Source organism: Acipenser ruthenus, chromosome 18, assembly GCF_902713425.1.
Source record: "Acipenser ruthenus chromosome 18, fAciRut3.2 maternal haplotype, whole genome shotgun sequence".
Lineage (NCBI taxonomy): Eukaryota > Metazoa > Chordata > Actinopteri > Acipenseriformes > Acipenseridae > Acipenser > Acipenser ruthenus.
In genome coordinates, this window is record NC_081206.1 from 7,813,471 (window position 1) to 7,835,478 (window position 22,008).

Genomic DNA, 22,008 nt, shown 5'->3' on the forward strand with positions numbered 1-22,008 from the left:
AAGGGAGAAGCAGTTGTTTAAGAATCCAAAGCCTCCTTTCTCTATTATCTCCACATTTAGAAGATGGTGTGGTCATGTTTGTGGGGTTTAAATCTTATGATTAAAATGTGTTCTTATAGCTTAAAGGATATGACTTATTAATTGTTTTAAATCAAGAGAAGCTAATACTCCTTACACCAAAGAACTGAGAAAATGTACAAGCTGCATATGCACATAGGCATGATATTACTCTTGTTTGGAGCAGAACCTCAAGACCCTAAAGCTATGGCACTCGCTTGAGTATCTTTCAGTCCAGGACCTTGTCTTTAATTACTGCGTAATGGTGGTTCAGAGTGCTATCCTATCCATGTCTTTAATTGGTTATTGAACCTATGATGTTTGCTTAATTTAAAAAGACAACAATATATTGCAAATACATAAATAAGACAGGGACATTTACAGCATTGGTAAAAATGACACCTAAGATCCAATTTCAAGATTTAACATGTTTTATGTTGCCCTGTTCTGTTTTGTAAAAGTTAATCAGCACTCAACCATAATTGCTGACTTCTGATTTGTGTTACAGTCCGAGGAACAGAGGCACAAGGAGCTTGATTTACTTTCAAAACTAACCGATAGAAATTAAAAGGTACTGCAGAGGGGAATCCATTGTATAGTTATTTCTTCTATATATTGTAGCAGACAAGCCCAGGACTGGGATCAAACAGAATGTTAATAGATCTACAGCTGTGGAGCTGACACTGGGAGTTTGCAATGAAATTCACAACAAGCTAGCTCCCTTTAATAGTATCAGATCAATGCAAAACAGACAGAGGGAATGGTGTCAAGGCATGGTCTTTGCTAGATTAAGTAATATTTATTAAGCATTTCAATGCTGCACATATTCACATAACATCTACAGCATCTTAAAAGAAAGCATGCTCCAGAAAATGAATTACAAAAGTACAGAATTTTGGAAAAAAATAAACAACTCTGATGTAAGGTCTAAGGTTGGAGACAATTCATAAGTCTCTTCACACAAACTGTATATTGAAATACAAGTGTCTTCAGACCATCAGTTGTATGTCGGAGAACCTTATCCAATCAAAAAGCCCAAGGCAGCACCAACAGGTAATCACGACTTTCAAAACTTTAACACAGTCTATATTAACAGTTATTGTAATAAAATGACACACCTAGCTTTATCCCGAATCAGTGTTCTGAAGAAACACACATACAGGGGCTGGCTGGAGTGTAGTCCCTCTCTCTTCAATCACAAGCAGTAACAGGGCAGGGAGAATGGTGCTCTTTGTGCAGTTTTGTCAAATATTACAACTGTTTTGTCCTGACGTTTTCTTCAGGACTATAATACTGTAGTACATGTATCTACTAATGTTTTAGTGTCCTGTGCTGCTTGTATTATAAAAGTGCTCTTTTAATTGAAAGCAAAATTATTAACATATAGTTTCATTATGCATTTAAAATCTTTCCTTTCAATTAATAAAACTCAAAACCAACTCAACCACTCAAGATGACTGACAAGGTAAAACCTTTAATACATCCATCCATATACTATATTCTCACTTTCCTCTTCTTCTGTCAGTAGTATTGATCAAGGGGAGTGCTTGATCAAGGTGTGAAACAAGTTGAATAAACCTCATCCTCGTCAATGCTCTTGCTTTCAAATTACATAAACCATTAAAAAATATACTTTTTAAGTTGGTGTCATATGGCTCTGGTACTGGATGAGACAGTTGCCTGACAGGCTGGTCTGAAACACAGAGTGAGCATGCAGGGTGATGCTGAAGTTGGTCAGCTCCACTGCTCTGACTAGTCCATTGACTGGATAATGAAGCAAACCACAAAGCAAATAACTGGACAGCTGGATCTATTCTCTTCTAGAAATGACCAGCCTGGCAGCATCACTGCACTGCAGTTATGAAAAACTAATAAGCTGAAAGAAACTTCAGTTTAATTTGTATTTAACACCACAAAGGAATAATAAAGTAATAGTGAAAGACACTTAATGGAATTCTATGAGTAGCATTGTGTTATGTTTCTTTTAGTATTACATATTCTAACACTGAGAATGTTTGTAGAAATGGCTGAACTACCAAGAAACGATATTTTAATGTAGAATTAAGAATAAGTATTCAACACAGGGCCATACAATGTAACAGAAAACACTGTAGAGATCTGAGTTTCGACATGTTTTCATGTTTAATAATATCATAAATACAACTGTACAGATTTCAAAAGACCACTTTCTCTAGATTTTATGACCATTTTGATTTAAAAAAGAAAAGAAAAAAAAAAGTTTCTGGATAAACATTGGCAATGCTTGTTAGTTGTGGATGACTTCATTGTCCAAATTCATTCATACATTTCCAATTGCTAAATAAAATGCTGTCCGGTAGCACCACTTTTTCCAACCTAGATGTGTACATGCTCTCATGAGTAACGCACAGCACTATCCACAAGCAAGGAGTGTGGCATTCCAGAAACTGCAACAGTGAAACAACCAATTCTTCCAACATTTATACCTGCAGTACAATCTGTGGCAGACAGATTCCCAGGGATATCCAAAAACAAAAAATGTGGCGTCAGACGGGATATATGAAATACAGAGTATTGTCTGCCAAAGAAAAAAAAGTTCTGGCATTAAAAAAATAAAAAATACAGCAGTCAAAATGTGGTCATCTTCTTGTGTGTGTTCACTTTCCTCTGTTCGTTCTGAATACTGACCTCCTGAGCTTTGAACTGTTCCAGCTGCTTCCTGGCACTACACAGCTTCTCTTCCAAGCGAGTGGTCATTGCCTTATCCCTAAAACACAAGAATTCTCTTAGGTAAATGTGCAAACACTTCAATACATCCCCAGTCACACTAGAGCTACCAAGAACTGCAAAAAACGAAATCAACATAACCTGCAAAGTCCACTGTATAAAAGTAACTTTGACATACACACAAGCAGGCAGGTGGCTCCATATACCCCAGCATGTGATATCATATTTTGTTCTAAAAAATGTCTTTAGCAAGTTTCAATACCACTGGAAAAGCAGTTCACTCTATATATGGTAAAATCTTTATATGTACAACTTTTTATTTCTCAAGCTATTAATGTGAAACCATTCCGATACATGAAAAACAGAAAAAAAACGTCCCATCAATAACAAAAACGGAGGAAAATGAAGCCTCTATAAATTAGAAGACAATAAATGATTATGATTATGTTTTGGATCAAACTGACATTTAATGAGTACAATAATGATAGTGTAAAGCTGAGAAAACTCTCTAGCACCACTATGTGGATAAGCAGAGAATTACATATTCCATAGCAACCTTAGAAAAGCTATTCCAGCAACATGCATTCTGAACTCACTTGCACAAACAGGGATGGTAATAAGACTTCCCGTGCATAACAGTTTCAGCAAGTCCAGATCGTAATCACAGGAAAGGCTGGAATGAACCAACTGCTATTCAAGGGGAGTCTTCTTTCCATCCCTGGACAAAACTCTCAACCTTCCATACCTTCCAACATTCCTGGTAAGAGATTCCATTATGCGACTTATTTCCTTTTGTATCTGCTCAACTCTCTCTGTAGTTTGAAAGAGTCTGACATTGAGAGTCCTGTTTGCGTTCTTCCCCCCCTGATAGCTCTCTTTACTGCTCTTCACAGCTGAAGGGGGCTCCGTCTGAGATCCACCGCGGTGTCCTCCCGCACCAAGCTTGTCATTTAAAAAGTCAAACACGTTCTGTTTAGGTTTCCGCTCTGTGGAAGCGCCGGGCCCATTTCTGCCTTTCCTCCTGCGTTTTCTTGGTTTTCCCTCCTTTTTCTTCTGTAAGAGTTCAGCACACTGGTCCAGGGATTTTCCTTTGGGTAGGACCACCGCCTGGACTGGCTCCACTCTCCCCTCAGCGTTTCTCCCTAAACCTGAAAAAGGTAAAATCCTGTTCAGTTACATATCCAGTGAGGTCCTGCTCCTGTCTTACTATAGAGAGTAGGACTAGAGCAAGAAGAGAAGGTTTTGACAACGTCACACAATAGTCAGTGAATCAAACCTAGTAGGGGGCGCTGTAGCACAGTGAGGGTGACTGAATCCCTTTTCACATTTGCATCTCTTACCAATGTAATGCTCCCTGTGGAATCCTCAGTGAGTATCGGCAACTTCACACAACCCGGATGCAAACCTGCGCCCTCCTGACTGAATGTCTCAGCCTGTACACCTTGCAGCCTTGCCTTTACAGGGTCGGGTACCCCTTGCCGTAGTTATTTTCTGAAATGTCTTTTTCACTTACCTTTCCCAAATTCATAGCCCATCTTCGCCATCAGTTTGGATCCAAAGCCTCTAGTGTGAGCCTCCCAGCCTGCAAATCCTGAGCTACAGGAAGAGGTCAACCCCTCTGTCTCTGTGGATGGAGAATCTACCACTGGCAACAAAACAGAAGGAAAAAACACAATATTAATGCATTTCAGATGAGGGATGCATGAAAAAAACAGCAGATTTGTATTTATTTATGTATTTATTTTTTTAATACAGGCATAGGAATAAGGCTCCAATTGCATAGCAGGAGCTTAATCAGTTCCATCTGAGTTTATGAACTGTTGTACTTTGTCTTGGTTAACTAAGAATTGGTTAACTAAGAAGCACTCAGGGTAAAACCAAGCTGCAAAGCAATAGGTGGGCTACTATCACAAAATGTACAACTTTTAGACTACAAAAGTCCTTCATCAGTTGATAATGTACTTTTTGACCAAAATCTGCATCTGATGGCAAAAGACAAAGGAAGTCAAATGTAAAACACATAAGTTACAGTTATGGAAAGTATACAGATCTATGTTAATGCATGATCACAGTGGATCAGTGGCAGTGGTGAGGATGTTACTTAGGTATTCCAGTATTGACATGTAGAATTCATGTGGCTGTTTGTTACCTTTAGCATAGGCTGAATTCTCGCCCAGCTCCTCATCGTCTGAATCCGATGAAGATTCCTCCTCTCTTCTCATTGGTGGGATTATACCATCCCCCTCCACCACTGCCTCCTTCAGCAGAAGTGAATTAAATTTGACAGTGTAGTAACCGCTGTCAATATCTGAGGGACAAAGAACAGCGAGTCATTTGTCATTTTTATTTCTAAGCAATGACTACATGAATCATTCATAAACATTTGGGAAGCTCTGAAATTGCACAAACAAGTACAAAAACATTATTTATTAATGCATTTAATATACTTTCCTGAAGAGTGTTTTTTTCAGAATGAATAGACAAGAGTTGCTTTAAACATATAAACACAGGATTTAGTGCTTTAGTGGTAAGTATTGTATTCCCAAAGGTTTGGACTATTCAATTCTACTGTACTATTACAAACAAGTGACCTGTAATTGTGGCTGGGTACCAGATGCTATCCTCATGTCTGGCTAAACAGGATGATCCCACTTCCAGAGAACTGAGGTCCGATTCCTGAAACTGACGAAGCTCAGACACCAATACCACCTCTCCATGGGAGAATCTGCACGAACATAAGCAAGAGCACACTTAAACACAACACAGGAGAGCCTTCGAGTCTCAGTAACAGAACTTTAACAGTTTCTAAGTACCTGCAGTTCTCCATAAACCGACACTTATCTTCCAAGAAGAAAGGGCAAGGTTTCATAGATTTATGTGTTGGGTGGATGTACAAAACTCGGACCTGTGGATCGGCACCTTCAGAGTTTTCAACACCCACAACCATGGCATTGTGATATTCTAATGTTCCCCAGGAGGTGTGGTGGGGGGCGTGGACTTTTGTCCCACTCATCACATCTTCTTCATCATCATCATCACCATCTTCCTCCTCCTCCCCATTCTGAAAATGGTCTGGATTAGGAACCTGACTGGATTCAGTTATGTTTTTACTATTGGAATTAGCAGGTGAAGGTTCAGCAATAGCAGCACAAAAAGCAGCATACTCCTGGTCAGTGTCACCGGGCTCTGGTTCCTCTGCTTTGGGCTCCAACTGTGAGGCCGACCCCCCTTCCAAACTAGCTAGCAGCTTGCTCTTCTTCACCGATACGAGGCTCGACTCTGTGAGCTCTATCAGCTGCAGTAAATCGTCTCTCAGTTTTAAGAGGTCCAGCTGTTGGGAGGGGTCCAGCCCAGCCCCCAATGCAGTTTCCACCTGCTGTAATTGGGCATTGTAAGTCTCAATGGCAGCCTCCAGGCTCCCTTCGTCCATTACGAAGGAAATGTTTGAACAGACCACCTCTAGACCTGTCAAAGAAAGAAAAGAGGAATTGCTGAATACTTCACTCCTGATTTCAAAGTTATCACAGATTTGGTAGAAAACAAACAGCCTACTTAGAATGGGATGCTAAGCTGAGGTCCTGACCATAGATTTCATGGCTCTTGTTCTGTATGCATTAAACCTGGTGTCCTGGACAAATCTCAATACAAAACAAACTCAGCATTGGCTAAATGGTCCGCTTGTTTGTATTGCGCTGTTGAAATAGGAAAACCTGCTGACAATTGGGTAAAAAGACCATCACAATTAAACACACCAGCACAAGTTGGTTGTGGTTCCAAATCATATGAGCAGACCTATCTTAAGTGAGATTTTTTTTAATTATTGATCATTAGACACATAAGTTACCTAACTCCTAAAACTACCGGCACGCATCAAGATGTTTATTGCACTTAAATCAGCAATAAATATGAACAACGACAGTGCGCGGGCTCTCACCCAGTAAATAATAGATAACCATTGTGAATTTCATACTGGCCAGTAATAGCGTCAAATCAACTGATATAAGGTAAACATATCGTGTTATTTTGGGATATGAGTTTTTTTACTTAACCCAGATTCAAAAAAAAAGTTGGAGGTCAAGCCAATTTACAAATTGGATGTGAATATGACTGCTTGAAGTGGAAGGAAACCATTACTGTATTAAATAATCTCTCATTTTTTATACAAAATAGACTTCAGTACTGATTTAGAGTGTGTTTGAATACTGCACTACCCCGTCTGTCACAAGGGTTAATTGTGAGTGTAATTCTGAGGTATTGTAAAAGGGTGTTTTTACACAGCTGAGAACAAAAATGCCGTTCACTATCGCACTTTAATGAAACTCGTACAGACAACATTTTAAAATGTTGTTAATCACGGTGTACAATTGTCTTGTTTTTCTTCGAGATACAAAGCTTTTAAACGATCGACTATATCAACACTATGAGCCGACTAAACGGGGGAAAAGGGTTCGATTTAGCAGGCGTTATTTATTTATTTATTTATTTTCAAACATCCACATATACATTAAATTATACAGTAACAAAATAAACACGCGCTTACATTAACCGGCTACTCAGCGTCTGTCGCGATTGATGAATACCAGCGTCGGCTGCGTTAACCTTTCACCTATTCGACAAGAGACCCTGTGAGTCGCATTGAATGCTGGATAATGAGTTTCATTACAGCTATAAACCGAGCGTACAGTATGACAAAATACACCAATTCCCAGTGTGCACTGCACTCTACTTGTTTGCGCAAAGCATTCTGGGAGTTGTAGTCTGTTCTTTTGACTCGTGTTTTAACACGAGAGAGCAAACTTATTTTAAAAAACTCCAAATCCTATATTGCATTGCACCAAAACATTTCCTATTTACAGATGATGTGTTCCTAAGAAAAGGTCGGTAAGACGTAGACTGTAATAAAACAGTTTTCGTATGTTTTTTTTTTTTTTTTGCATCACCATTAAAGCTAAATGTTGAAAGCCTCATGAGTAATGAGATACGGTGGTTGCTATTTGTTTATTTTGTATTATTTATGTTTAAGAAATCGTTTACATAGAGCATAGTTTTGTTATTTTAGTTAAGTAATTTCTGTCTAAAATTACTTAACTAACAAAAAAAAAAACTATGATGAAATGCGGGGATGTAGTTTATATGTGGCGGATTTTGTATGTATTTATTTATTTTCCACACAAAGAGCAATAAACACACGTCTGTACTGTCTGAGTGATTCCGTGTCCCCGTGTTTTCTGTATTTAACTACTTGCAATACATTACAATAATGACAGAATAATTGTGAAAATAAAACGACACGTCACAATGCTGTTCTAGAGAATGCATTTACCACGGTCTTTACCAAACCAATGCAAAATTATATAACTCCAATACAAAATATGTATTATTATCTCGACCCCGTTTGAAATCAGGTTTAGCCAAACAAGACCCCCCAAAATGTGTGGTCAGTGTAATCATGAATTGTAACCAGCTCTAGGAGAAATGTACAGGGGTTTGGACTGGTAATCGACTCTGTGTTAAATGTGTTTTCACATTTCTGTTTCAGTTTAAAGGATGTACACCCTGCTGTCTGGTCTCTACAAGTATATGTTTCAGAAGGATGAGTTCTGTATCCTGATCCTTGGACTGGACAATGCAGGCAAAACTGTAAGTAGTAAACTAAACACACATTATAAGTGTGTTTGTTGAAATATCATCCCTGGCTAATGCCTTTGATCTGTGGTCAAGAAACAGTATGTAGTTTTAAGTGCGTTCTGCTCGTTTTGTCTTTTGCAATGTACTGTGCGTCTATTAGCCTTCAATCCAATAACACTTCTCTTCTGATTTGCTTCATATGACAATAAAGACCTTCCTGGAACAAACCAAAACCAAGTTCAGCAAGCACTACAAAGGAATGAGCTTGTCCAAGATAACGACCACAGTTGGCCTGAACAGTAAGTTTAAAATCTTTGATGTAAAGCAAAGCCAAACTTACTTTATTATTATAATTATTATTATTTTCTGTAACTTATTTGACCTATCCACCGTGTATCTTCCTTCTGCTTAGTTGGCACGATAGATGTGGGGAAGGCACGTCTTATGTTCTGGGATCTGGGAGGACAACAGGAGCTGCAGTCACTGTGGGACAAAGTAAGACAGCATGGATATCATTCTTATTTATAACCGCTCTTGTAGATTTTATTCACAACCTCATACTTCTACAAGCAACGGCATATCTGTTTGCCTCAACAATTGACAAGGGTGGAAAGAATTAGCAGCTCCTTCTTAACTTCCCGGTTCTATGATGATGATGATAATGATGATGACGACGTGAACATTTTCTATAGGGGCAATATATAACACGGCTGACTTATGTGATCTGTGAGGTATAGCAATACAACAGCAAAATCCGCTCCCTCACAATGTGCCACAAGGTATAGCAATCCCCATTACACAGCCATCGGATCAAAAAGACCAGGGTTTACCATGGGTTTTATATATTTGTATTAGTCACTAGTGACTAAGTCATTTCTAGAAGCTTTAGTGACTGGAGAAGGGATGTACTGTATATATTATACACAGCACACAGTTATGAAATAAATTACTCATGCATCATAAATAAGTGTGTTTTGTTTCCTTGTTTATTTTGCAACTCCTGCAATTGTTTTGCAACATATAACATAGCAATAAAGCAGAAAAATTCCAATATCATTTTTATAGCCTATCAGATGCTACCCATATAAAAATAATACATCTCTTTATTTCAGGTTTCCTTTCTCTTCATGAAATGTTTAGTGTTATTGTAGTTTGTTACAAGGCAGTAACTCGTATCATATTTTAAAAATATAAGTGTGTGGTATACAGTAGCATTCCATTCCTTTCTAATATACTGTCATACATGTACTTATTTTCTGACAAAGTACTCGTTTACAAGTCGTTTCAGTAAAAAGATTTTTAAAAAATTGAAATCTCTAGAAATTAGACACTTACCAATGATAGAATTTCATTTTAATCTGTATACACCTTTGATAAATAAACCCTTTAAAAATACAAAACAATGTATTATAATTGTGCATAAAACCCATCTTTAACAATCGCATAACGCGTAACCGTAATACTTACGTTTTATAGAGTTTTATAGAACTTTTTTTTTTATTTCAGTACTACGCAGAATCTCATGGAGTGATCTATGTGATCGATTCTACAGATGAAGAAAGACTGTCTGAATCTAAGGAAGCTTTTGGTGTGTACCTACCGTGTATTAGGCTATGTAGACCTACTGTGGCATTTCATTTGGCAGTGACACCTAGCACAAAGGGGATTAGCTGAGATTACAAAACCAGTATGGCTACTATTTTTTATGCAAATCTGGTCCTTAATCCCTTTACTGAGTATTTATGAAGTCAGCATGCTGTCAGGAAAGTGTGGGCAGCTAACAGAAGTAATTTCAGTAAATCTTGCCTTTTTTAATTCCCATTACTTACTTAATATGCTCGGTGATCGTGACTGTCTTAAAAACATTGGCAAACACCTTCTGTACTCTTCAGTTAGATGACCTGAAACTACAGGAGATGCTTCTGGGAACACTATTGTGTTTTTTATAGTGTTTTTTTATTATCCTTTACAAGAAATGGAGTTTCACTGCTTTGGCTTTTCGTATAACGGATGTGTTTTACAATGTCAGCTGCATTCCTCTTGACAAAGAATGGGGCGCATCAGAAGTGTGGTATATATGCAAAGCCACTTCCCCAGTGTTTGCCTGACGTTATTAAGCATACGTTATTTCAGTTATTCAAGAGATATATCAGGGGTGTACATTTGACCATCTGATGCAACACATTTTTGCATACATCTGGAAATCATCTTATTAAATTGTGATGATATTGAGTATTTTGCCAAAATTTGGAGTATCAGACTGTGGTGATAACTGAAGGTGTATATCCGTCCATCTGGATATCTCACTTACATTTTTACATGCATCTTAGTACACAAGAAGTTATTTCACATACTGTAAATTGCTTACCTAATGACATCAGGTCTTAAATAATACACATACAAATTTCATTCAACTGTTGTTACTATGTCATTTAATCTTGCCTCCCAACTGAAGATGCTTCACCGATAAACGATTGTTCTTCTCCCACTCCTAGAGAAAATGATCAGCAGTGAAGCATTGGAAGGAGTCCCCCTGCTAGTTCTGGCTAATAAGCAAGATGTGGAGGTATGAAAACTGATTATTATTATAATTATTTATTAACATTTTTAAGGAGATCAGTAACTCTGATGTAGTACTAACCCAGTGGGCCATTGCCAATGTATGTACACTGATATACTGGTATAATATATTAAAACAGTAATACAAATATATGCCTTAGTCAATAACAGAGTGAAGTATTACTAATTGGCTAAAATGGGAAACATAGGGCAGATATTCTAAAGAGCAGTAATGGTCATATAGCAACACTAGAGGGAGCTGTGTCCTTGTTCTACCTGTGCCAAGTTCTGAGAAAACCCCACCATGTGTTAGTTACATACTCAAGTGCCGGCAGTCAGGAGCCATGATAGTTCCATGGTTACCTGGATCTTTTTCCTGCATCAATTTAGCAGCCAGTTGAAGACCTACACGATTAATACAGGTTCTATAACTCCTGTAATACCTCTAGTTTACAACTCAAAAGGGAAGTTATATAACCCAGGACCATGATTTTTGCTTTAGGTGGGATTTTCTCAATACAGGTCCCAGCATATTTTGAAATGTATGGAGTATTAGTGGGAGGGAGCTACCTATACACCAACAGTATTGTACTTTTTTTTTTTTTTTTTTTAAACCTGCAGATCAGTTTATTGTGACAACTGCTGCCATATTGTGGTTACAAATGATAATAATAAAAAAAATACCTTTTAAGGTATGTGGAAATGTTGTTTTGTGTTTAGGCAGACATATGTTTGAAGTATTTGCTAAAGATCTTAAAGGTCTACAAAGCCCAACCCCAAGTTTATCAGTGTTAAATCTGAAAACCTTTCTCTATTCTTCTTAAAACCTTTGATTCAGTTGTTAATTCCGGGTCAGTGGTAAAGCTGAGTGGGCGGTAGTTGAACCAATGTCAACTTGCCTTCGCACGCAACTGTATTGTATGTACTGGGTGAGGGAGGCGATGTCACTCACCATAGAAGAAAGATAGGCGATGCTAAAATTGAACACACAGTTGTTGACTATGGTGGATAATTTGTCTTAGGATCTCGAGAAAACTTCAGTTTTCCTGAGATGAATAAATTATGTCATGACTACGAGATAACAGAATATTAATATCGAGATCCTGAGAGGAATGATCTTCTTCGCTGGATTAACGAGCTGTCGTAATTGACAGGTGTCAATTCGCTCACATTTTGCAAAATGTCTGCAATAAGCTTAGCACATTTAGCTCTTGGGTACGTCACAGATTTTAAGTGGGCCCAGAGGAAGTAGCGCAAAAGTGTAGGATGCAGGGATATCCAAATCCTCAATGATGTTTCCTTTGGTGCGTGACTTTTGACCTGCCAGTGTGTGTAATTGTGACATGTCTTTGTGTTATTTTTCATCGCTGTACACTCTGTACTTACAAAGCGTCACATAATTTTCTTTTGAACTCCTAGAACTGCTTGTCTGTACCTGACATTAAAACGTCCTTTAGTGACTGCGCTGCTAAAATTGGAAAGAGGGATTGTCTTGTTCAGTCCTGTACGGCAATTACAGGGTAAGTGTTTTTGTAAATCATGCCAGCATCACTACCGCATTTGGCAGGTTATAAGAATGTAATGTTTACGTAAGATATACAAACTGAAGCATCATATTATTATTACAGCTACAGGTGAGATCAGGTGAGATCACCTGGTTAAATTACATTTACTGATAGGGAAAACACTGTCTTGTGGTTGTTGGTCATATTTATTTATTTATTTATTTAGCAGACGCCTTTATCCAAAGCAGCTTACAGAGACTAGGCTGTGTGAACTATGCATCAGCTGTAGAGTCACTTACAGTTACGTCTCACCTGAAAAACGGAGCACAAGGAGGTTAAGTGACTTGCTCAGGGTCACACAATGAGTCAGTAGCTGAGGTGGGATTTGAACCGGGGATCTCCTGGTTACAAGCCCTTTTCTTTAACCACTGGACCACACAGCCTCCTCATATGGGTTTTAATTCCTCATTCATACTATACTAATACTAAAATGGTAAGCCAGTAAAATTCCTTTCAAGTGTTTTGGTTTCATGTTAAATAGTCTCCATGATTCACGGTTCAGGGTGTCTGAGAATTTGTCATATGGGTTTTAATTCCTAACTCCTAACTGTACGAATACTAAAATAGTAAGCCACTAAAATTCCTTTAGAGTTTGTTGGTTTCATGTTAGATAGTCTCCATGATTCACAGTTGAAATAGTTTGTTTTTGATAAGCAGCTGATATGGATCTGTATTTTCTAACTATGACTGTGTTCTCTCAACGTATATCACATTTCTTACACTGTACAACCACTTCTTTTTTTCCCATACATGGCTCATTTTACAACAGTTCTATTGGAAGATGACATTTCCTATTTATTTTTTCATGATTTTGATGTTGCTGTGTCTACTTCTAGTGTATTTTATTTGTAGGTTTATTAACCAGTTCTTTGTTTTATACTGTTCGTTTTGTATTTTTTTTTACAGTCAAGGTGTCAACGAAGGGATTGAATGGATGGTAAAGTGTGTTGTTAGAAACATTCACAGACCCCCCAGGCAGAAGGACATCACATAAAACAGCTATTCCCAGAAAATATCTCCTTCAGATTTGATGCTGTTTTCAACCACTCTGTCTGGTCCAGAAGGTGATTACAATTGTCTACCTGCAAGCAAGGCTTGGTCTTTTTCTTTTTCCTTCCTTTAGAAAAGCACACATTTCATCTTCAAGAGCAGTCACACCACCCCACATGAGTGTCCATAAATCTTTTGTATACTGTGTATATGATTAGAACTTTAATAGCAAATATATTTACAATGTTTGATTTGGTTCACACACTTTATTTCTGTTGAGGAAGACCCTGCTGTACTGTAAACAGAAGATGAAACCCTTTTGAAACCCTCTCCCTCAAGCCAGTCTGTTAAATTATAGAAAGTATTATAACATTCCGATGTAGAATCATCACTAATAATAATGCTTAATTACAATTAGCTTTTAGGTATTAGTTAGCTGTGTTCAGGATATGTACATGCACCTTTAACACTAGAAGACACGGAGCTATTCTCATACCTAGAAGCCCCGCAGCAGTCTTTCTGACGGCTGTATTCAAAACACTGTAAATAGTATAACGAAAGGAGAAACAGTCGGTTGTAATTAGTTTTTATTTTACTGAGTACTTTACATAAATATCTGAACAACTGAAGCATATATATATATATATATATATATATATATATATATATATATATATATGTACACACACACACACACATATATACACATACATATGAACATTTATTTTACAAATCAAAACAAGAAAATGTAAATAAGTAAATATCTGAACAGACATCGGTTTACAACATACATATTTATAAAACTGAAACGATAGCAATACATTTTTAACTTTAAAACCAGCAATCGGTTTATTCTCAGATGCGCAAAAGCATCTGAACAACGTAGATAAATAAACTTAGAAGAAAACATTTTACAGAAGCACACAGCACAAGAAGTTGTAAAAAAAAGTCAAATTTCTTTTTCTTTTTTTTTTTTGACAAAATGGTATTCCTTTACCTTGAGTCTTAGGCTGTTCACAATCAATACAGATAATGCGCTTCTCCACGCTGCCTTTCTGCACAGGGCACGGCTGCCCGAAGTTTTATTTTTTTTGCACGTGCCAGCCTGGCAGTGGTGTCTCTTGAGGATCTCAGCGGGGTTGCCAGCTTCAGCTGTGGGTACATGCTTGGCAGTCTCCCTCTGTTCCAAATGCTTCTTGCAAAGTTCCTGTGCTAACTGTAAAATATATTCTCTCCTTGGTAAATTCTGCTCTGTGCATTCTTTGTAAAGTACCCAGGAGTTGATGGCTGCTAGGTCCAATACATTGTAAAACACCTGAACAGGCCACCGTCGGGAGTCAGCTTTCACAGAATACTTCCGTGCCAGCTGATCCAAAACATCAACTACATATTTTCTTGCGTTGTAACACTCCATGGTCTCTGGTATTTCTTTTCACTAGTCCCGATGCTAATTGACTGACCAAAACAGCACAGCTGGCAAGCAGGCGCCAGCCTTTGAAAAGGCTGATTGAAAAACAATAGACTGTCAGTCACTTACTCAGGCAGACTGGTAAATAAAAATAATAAAGTAGAATACCGTTCTGTATAATCACAATCCAGTTGTTTTCTTTGTGGCCGTCAATGTGACTGCTCCCGGGGGCTTTTAGGTATAATGTAATATATCTCCTTTATTTCTGCACTCCCGCGTTTCATGCTTTGTGAGAATATTTAATACATACGGACAGAAAGGTACACGAACGCACAGCCCCATATGTGTTACACGACTGGAGAAAATTACATTTTAAAACCAAAATGACTGCCGCAGGGCTTAGTGTTAACATGTTGTTTTTCTGAATATTGGTACCGAGTTGTATTGTGAAATATGTATTACAACTTTTGAACCTGGTTGACTTTATTAGGTCAAAGATGGAATAGATTATATGAAAATCTTGCAAAAACATTTCCAGTTCTTACTAATCATATCATATTTGCTGCACACACATTATGAACAGTTCATATCTGTAAAACATAACTCATGCCTTGCCATGTATTGTTGTTAATGCCTAGCATTCCTGTATTTCTGAGAATTCCCTTAGTGAAGTATTGCTTTCCTGTAGTACATTACAGGAAAAGAAATTTCCAGGAAACCCTGTTCAAGCCAGTTTCCCTTTCCTCTAAAAAAGTCCAAGTATGAAAAATAGGCAGTGGGGGGGAACAAACAAACACACACAAAAAAAACTAAATTATGTTTTACATTTTTACACACCAATTGATACCTTAATGAAAAGCTGTTTTAATTTTATTTTTTGGTTTATTTTATCCTATCAGTCAGTTTTCATTCTGTTTTCAGCATATCAAATTGAAGACACCTGTTAGGGTGTCATAAATAAAAAAAAAAAACAGGTACTTCAAAACTAAAATAAAGTTGTTGTTTTTTTTTTCTAGAAATAAGTTTTTGTAACATTTTTAGTAAATCCAAAACGTAGCATTTCAACATCTTTTAAGGTCAAAAACGTTATCTCCACCTGAGTGAATTTCATGTGCAGTATTGAAATATCTAATGTAAAAAGTTAGTTCTGAAAAATAAAAAAAAAAAAACTACAATATGGATCACCACAAATCTTGTGTGACATTCTTTGTACAGCCTGACCTAAATAACACACTTAACATACTTGGGCTAAGTCAGCAAAATGTCAACATGGAAACTATTACTGCTGATCGCAAAGATTTATCTTATGCAAGCTCACATGACATTTTAGAGCCAGTCCAATCTGACTCAGTGTTATGATTGATCTGACAAAAAAAAAACCCTCATAACTTAAGAATCTCAAATGTTTACTCAAATGAATCATGTCTTTTAAAAAGCTATTATGTTGTGAAAAAACGTTCGCTTATATGGACCAGTCAAGTCTATATAATTTTTATCTCCAAAATAAAAGTAATCTTGCTGCCATGTTTTGTCATTGAGATCATGATTTTTTTTTGTGGGAATCCTTTAAAAGTACAAAACCATTCATGAAACCACCAAACCCACGCATTACAAACGTACATACAGTACAGATCAAGCCTCATTAATTAGGAATCCCTCTGGGCTGATCTTAATCTTAAAACAGGATGAACAAAAGGTTTTCAACCTAGAGGAGTGTCACGGACAGCGTTCATGTAATCCAATTGCAGGAGATTTTACCCACAGCTGTTTCCATAACACTTGAAATATGAAGTCGATGTCTGAAATGGTTTATGAGATGTTAGAATTTGAAAGTTAATGATGAATCACAGGGCATACAATTAGGTCTTGTATTTTAAAAGGGGGGTGAATGGATGTGGTTGAAATATGTGACACTGCGCTCGTAAAGTAAAATATATTCTGTATGTTGCTGTGACTCAGTCAGAGACATCTGTTGAGGCCAGTTGCAGCTCAAATTAAACGCCAAATGAGACCTGAGGAGACGGTCTTCATTTTGTATTCAAAACTATTTGTTTCTTTGCTGTTTCCACACTATTCCTGTCACAGACAAACTGTAAATCGTATAACCATTTATAAAAGAACTGCAGTGAAAATGTAGAGCAATCCACTGCAAGATATTTTGCTCTCCATTGCGTAATGTGCTATACTTAATCTTTAACAGGAAGAAGTACAGTACCGTGGGATGATTTAGCAAAGTAATATTAATGTCACAGTGAAAGTAATGTGGGTACAGTACAACGCCTGCGCTTAAGGATACTTAAATAGCATGGCATTCACTGTGACTTGCATTTTGCATAGTCAGCGCTTTTATATGAAACTGAAAAGAGGTTTACAATTTGACAGGAAATCCCTGCAGTAAATATATGGTAATTTTAGCAGTCTTTCAAGAAATATGATTATTATTTCCTGATAAGAAACGCTTACTGCAGCAAAGCATAGCAAAGTATTAAAAACTGTGCAAGGTAAAGTAATAGCAAGCATGGTAAAATACAGAAAGGTATGGTGCTGTGCATGTGTTACACAGGAATACTTCTATGTAATGTACATTTACCATGCTGGGTTTATATGAGGTTAGTGTAATTGCATTTGACTGATGTCCAACAGCAAACGAAAGGACAATGTCAATTGTTTTTGAACAATACTCAAACTTGTTAATCGAAGAATATAGTTTTGTGCCAAAAATGAAGTATTAAATTTCAAACTTAATCTGGAAACCAAAAGCAGATATGCTGCAATATAGAAGTGATGTTAGAGCTAATGAAAAGGCAATCTAATATCCCTGCTAATATGAAGTCTGAGATATTGAGCATTCTTCTGAGGTTTGAATCCAATACTTGGAGGGGAGATACCCACAGTTAATCAACATCAAGAAGAGGCAATTTCAACACATTATTGGATAAAAAGAGACATGGAACGTTTTGATGGTAACAAAAATAGTTTATTTTGCTATAATGCTAAAATAAATAACGTGGATGACGTTTGAAATGGCAGGTAAAACTACAAAGTGAGATAAAATATATAATTCAGCAGTCTTTTCTTAAGAAGCCATAAGCAATATGTGAGTGAACTACTTAACATACTACTTAAATTACAATTTCCTTAACTCAGTCATTCATAAGTTAAAAGGGTTTTCATTACTTTCTTTTGCTAACTAAACACTAAAACGTAAATTATGAGGTAAGACCATAACACTCTCAAACTACCTAAATGCTAGCTGGGTCAGCCAAGACCTTATTCATATGTATTTATTCTTTGTCACAACTTTTACACAAAGTTTTACACTAATATATGTTAAACAGAATATACAATAATGACCTCTGGTAATTTAGCTTATTGTGTTACCAATCTAAACTATTCCTATATTACTTTATTTAAAAATAGTTCTAAACATTCAACCTTGAACTTTTTCACCGCTGAGTGCACAACTTTCTCTATCACTAAAGCGATCTGCAGAAAAGAGGTAGACCTGTATGCTGGTCTGCAGTGTTGAAAGGGTTGGAGCTTTAGGGTCTGATTTTGAAGGAGGTGCAAAGGAACACTTTCTGAAAGGAATACAAATAGAATGCTAGCATGGATATGGTTAATATACTGTTAAGAGTATTTTTATATCCATACATTTTACACCTCTGAAAAATAACCTTTACACGTTCTTTAAAATTGTCCCTCAAATGATAATATTTGAATACAACGTTTATCTGTTTTATACACATATTTACACAAAAAGTATAAATGATGTATATAACATATGTAATCAAAAATATTGAGCAGTACCCCACATTAATTGTTTTATGTTAAACTAGAATATGATTCTTTGGTGTATATTTACTACATTGTTCCATAATTTAGCTAACAAAAACAAACTTGGCTATGTGTTGTGGAAGTCTTGTAACAATCTACAGCTGAAGGCTGTTTATACTGTGACTCCATCTTCTATTGACAAGGCTAGGGTTTGCTCTTTTCTTTCTACTGGGGATATAAACACAATCCGCCAGTTTGTTTATCATATTTATTTTCTCATTTGTTGTAAAAAGGGGAAATCCATCATACGAATATGCAGCGTCATTCACGACCATGAAGAACAGATACTACTTTCCAGTATTTTTAATACCTACTTCTTCAATACCAGACTGTTACGTAAATAGTTATTTAATTGAGAAAGCGCCCCTTCGCTTTTTTTACTATGTTGTGCAACTTTGCCTTTTCTAGCATTGGGAGGATCACATTAATGAATGGTGTTCCGTTTACATTTTGTTTAATACTGGAGAGCAGGGAGAGCAGGGACATCAAATGCTTCTGACTGAGATGCCCTTTCTCTTCAGCCTCTCTCTTTATATAGCCTCTGGTCAATTGAAACAGCCTTCTTAGCTTCCTTGGGTGAATCTCCTGATAAGCCACAAACTGCACCACAGCCGTGTCACAGTCTCTGTTTCCTGTGAGGAGCAGGGGGGATAAAAAGTATTTTAAATTATTATAATTGGTAAAATGAAATTCCAGAAAACAAACCATTGTGATATCATTATACAATAATCATAATGCATTACCCCTGATCAAACCCTTGCATACTTCAAAATAGACATATATTAGATATACACTGCCTGGACACTTTACTAGGACCTATACCCTCCCTCTGCCATGATCACAAGATAGACACAACATGGCTTGAGGGATTTTAATCCATTCAGTCATTAATATTTCAGTCTATCTACCTGTCTCCCCCTGTCTGTCACGGCTTGAGGCCCCAGCAGTCTCCTTTGCTTTGCATTGCTGAAAAGCTCTGATGATTTTTAGAGCAGCCTACCAACATAACTGCCCCTGCTATTGTGGCAGCAGCTCAACATGCAGCCACTATCACTAGCCTCTTCTGAATCCTGTTCAATCTTTGCCTTTCCCATTTCTGGTAGACTCCCACTGCTTTATAAGCTTGGTTGCATGGATCACACACCCTAGTTTAAATCTCTAATCCTGGTTAGGATTTATTGGCAGGGGCTTTCTACATTGTTTATTTAAAACAGCTGTAGCTCCAACAGCTATGCATACATGGCACAAAGTCAAGGTCAAAGTACAGATCCACCACAGCCAAGCAGGACCACTCATGGATGCGTGGCTGTTCAGTCTAGACTTTGTTAGTTGAAGGCATGGCAACGCCAACAACTGAGCAATGTGTAAAAAGTTTACAATGGCAAGTTAACAATGTAATGATGACTAATGATAACATTATTCAGAAAATAAAACTCACTGGAAAGTTCAGTGCATGTTGGCATTAGGTAACATTTGACGTCTTGTATATACAGCTGCTCCGTGGTGCGTCATTTCTGGTATTTACATATGTCAAAGTACCCAAATCCTCAGAGCTGTATTAATTGTGCTTAGTCAGAGACAGTTTTTCTAGATTTTTTTTTTTTTTTTTTTTTTAAGTGACTTATCAAGTGTTACGTATGAGAAATAAATGTAATCACCTGCAGTACCTTCAACTGTCCCGTTGTGTGTCTCATATTTATCGCAGGTAGTGCACAAAGTGTCATGGCTCTCACTCCCATGAAGCAATACTAGCAAACCCTCTCCGCATTCCTTGTGTTTCTGGCAAGGCTGTGTGCTGGAGCTCTTTGATGAGAAATAGCCTTCCTCACAGGGTGCACATGTTACGTCCTGGTATGGTGTTCCTGTAGCAATGAATTGACCCAAAACATTACATAGAGTACAGTACGTATTCCTCTGCTACAGCAGTAGTAATATAATATTCTGTAGATGTCACTGTACTAATGCTTTGCAGTACAACAACACTCACAGGGAAGACAGTGTAACGAAAACAGCCCCTTGAAATTACCAAATATAATTTTCAGTCAGAACTGTATGTCTCCTGTCATTTCATCACAAATACTGGAACAGTAATTATCTGTTCTTGGACACTAAAAATAAAAACGATGAACACATTTAAATTACAGTTTTACAATTATTAGAAAATCAAAGCGTCAGTCATTAATATGTTGTTTTAAAGAGCATCTCTAGTATCATCTTGTGCGCAACGAGCTCAAAGCGCCGTGGCACTCGGTTTCCTCCGATACTTGCACACAAAATAAATGTGTAGCTAGCCTCCACGTTCTAAGCAATAACTTGTTTTGTATACATACCATTTCTGACGACGCCAGATCCAGGTGCGCAGGGAGAATGCCTCGTGCAGAATTCAAAGTCCAGGTAATACCCTGACTCGCACTCGCACTTCCTGTTGTGAGTGGCATTGCACTGCTGCGTCTCAATTTGTTTCTCCGCACAGAAGACGTTGCAGTACCTGCACTTATCCACGTAGTTCCAGTACTGCGTGTAATACAAGGCTGGACAAGCCTCACACTGCGTCTCCTTTTCCCTCGTACAGTGCTGTTTCACAAATGTGCCGGGACGACACTGTTGACACGTCACACCATTCCACTGGTATGTAGGTGGTGTGAAAAGGGCTTCTGATATGAGCAGGGCTTCTGGTATCAGAACCAGTACCGAATAGAACACCAAATACTACAAAAATAAAGACATACAAATAAAAAAATATATATATGTATATTTAAAAATAAACAAACATTATTTTGGTTTATGCTTATAAACATTTAACATATACTTGACTATGTCAAATGATCATATGAAACACTTCTTCTGAGAAATAAAAAATACAAGACACATTTTTGTTAACTGAACTATGTCTTATTTTTTTAAATGCATTTTTGATTTTGATGATGATATAGTAGTATTAGTAATAATAATAATAATACTCGTATAACAAATCAATAATAGAAAATTATTATTCGATTTTCACATCGAATTATTATTAGATTGTCACATCTGCCCACTGACCCTGTTGAAGAACCGCATGTGTCAAAACACTGTTCGTAGTACTCACGTTTCGCATCGTAACCACGCTGTAAATGCCGCTCCTGTGCAGAGTAGTGCTGCTTTAAATATAGCCGGGTGTATTGCGCAATCGGGATTCCCCTTTCTATAATTTCCTTTACACAAAAGGCAAGGCTTGTGTTATTTTAATTATGGAGTCAGTTATTTCGTTTCCAGTAA

General features: G+C 37.2%; 3 protein-coding genes across 5 annotated transcripts; 1 reads left to right on the top strand and 2 right to left on the bottom strand.

Annotated features, from left to right (window-relative positions):
* Positions 1 to 2,176: 2,176 nt before the first annotated feature.
* LOC117417547 (zinc finger CCCH-type with G patch domain-containing protein-like) lies at positions 2,177 to 7,392 on the bottom strand. The gene is made up of 7 exons (XM_058991104.1): positions 7,304 to 7,392; positions 5,577 to 6,228; positions 5,355 to 5,488; positions 4,913 to 5,071; positions 4,277 to 4,408; positions 3,509 to 3,911; positions 2,177 to 2,803 (listed from the first exon to the last, which is right to left on the bottom strand). The coding sequence occupies exons 2-7, from the start codon at positions 6,191 to 6,193 to the stop codon at positions 2,665 to 2,667; spliced, it is 1,584 nt and encodes a 527-aa protein (XP_058847087.1). The 5' UTR covers positions 6,194 to 6,228; positions 7,304 to 7,392; the 3' UTR covers positions 2,177 to 2,664.
* Positions 7,393 to 7,529: 137 nt separating this feature from the next.
* On the top strand, positions 7,530 to 16,958 carry LOC117418418 (ADP-ribosylation factor-related protein 1). The gene is made up of 8 exons (XM_034031439.3): positions 7,530 to 7,640; positions 8,303 to 8,403; positions 8,603 to 8,690; positions 8,804 to 8,886; positions 9,898 to 9,979; positions 10,887 to 10,957; positions 12,370 to 12,470; positions 13,422 to 16,958. The coding sequence occupies exons 2-8, from the start codon at positions 8,311 to 8,313 to the stop codon at positions 13,507 to 13,509; spliced, it is 606 nt and encodes a 201-aa protein (XP_033887330.1). The 5' UTR covers positions 7,530 to 7,640; positions 8,303 to 8,310; the 3' UTR covers positions 13,510 to 16,958.
* Positions 16,959 to 17,868: 910 nt separating this feature from the next.
* On the bottom strand, positions 17,869 to 21,926 carry LOC117417088 (tumor necrosis factor receptor superfamily member 6B-like). Of its 3 annotated transcripts, none has more exons than XM_034028845.3 (4): positions 21,839 to 21,926; positions 21,081 to 21,459; positions 20,409 to 20,612; positions 17,869 to 19,382 (listed from the first exon to the last, which is right to left on the bottom strand). In XM_034028845.3, exons 1-4 carry the CDS (start codon positions 21,845 to 21,847, stop codon positions 19,099 to 19,101), a joined length of 876 nt encoding a protein of 291 aa, XP_033884736.2. In that variant the 5' UTR covers positions 21,848 to 21,926; the 3' UTR covers positions 17,869 to 19,098. The 3 variants fall into 3 exon arrangements, with proteins under 3 accessions (XP_033884736.2, XP_033884745.2, XP_033884727.2); XM_034028854.3 differs by having other exon boundaries at positions 20,418 to 20,612; positions 21,793 to 21,864; XM_034028836.3 differs by having other exon boundaries at positions 21,793 to 21,864.
* Positions 21,927 to 22,008: the final 82 nt, after the last annotated feature.

What these genes read in the sequence shown, in the direction of transcription:
- LOC117417547 (XM_058991104.1), bottom strand. Translation starts at nt 6,193, where the DNA reads ATGGACGAAGGGAGCCTGGAGGCTGCCATTGAGACTTACAATGCCCAA. An exon ending in GGGCTATGAATTTGGGAAAG is followed by an intron (nt 3,912 to 4,276) that starts GTAAGTGAAAAA and finishes TACCTTTTTCAG; the next exon opens with GTTTAGGGAGAAACGCTGAG. An exon ending in CTTACCAGGAATGTTGGAAG is followed by an intron (nt 2,804 to 3,508) that starts GTATGGAAGGTT and finishes CTTGTGTTTTAG; the next exon opens with GGATAAGGCAATGACCACTC.
- LOC117418418 (XM_034031439.3), top strand. Translation starts at nt 8,311, where the DNA reads ATGTACACCCTGCTGTCTGGTCTCTACAAGTATATGTTTCAGAAGGAT. An exon ending in TGCAGTCACTGTGGGACAAA is followed by an intron (nt 8,887 to 9,897) that starts GTAAGACAGCAT and finishes TTTTTATTTCAG; the next exon opens with TACTACGCAGAATCTCATGG. An exon ending in CTAATAAGCAAGATGTGGAG is followed by an intron (nt 10,958 to 12,369) that starts GTATGAAAACTG and finishes TTGAACTCCTAG; the next exon opens with AACTGCTTGTCTGTACCTGA.
- LOC117417088 (XM_034028836.3), bottom strand. An exon ending in ATCTGGCGTCGTCAGAAATG is followed by an intron (nt 20,613 to 21,080) that starts GTATGTATACAA and finishes TCATTGCTACAG; the next exon opens with GAACACCATACCAGGACGTA. An exon ending in GACAGTTGAAGGTACTGCAG is followed by an intron (nt 19,383 to 20,408) that starts GTGATTACATTT and finishes TGCTCCTCACAG; the next exon opens with GAAACAGAGACTGTGACACG.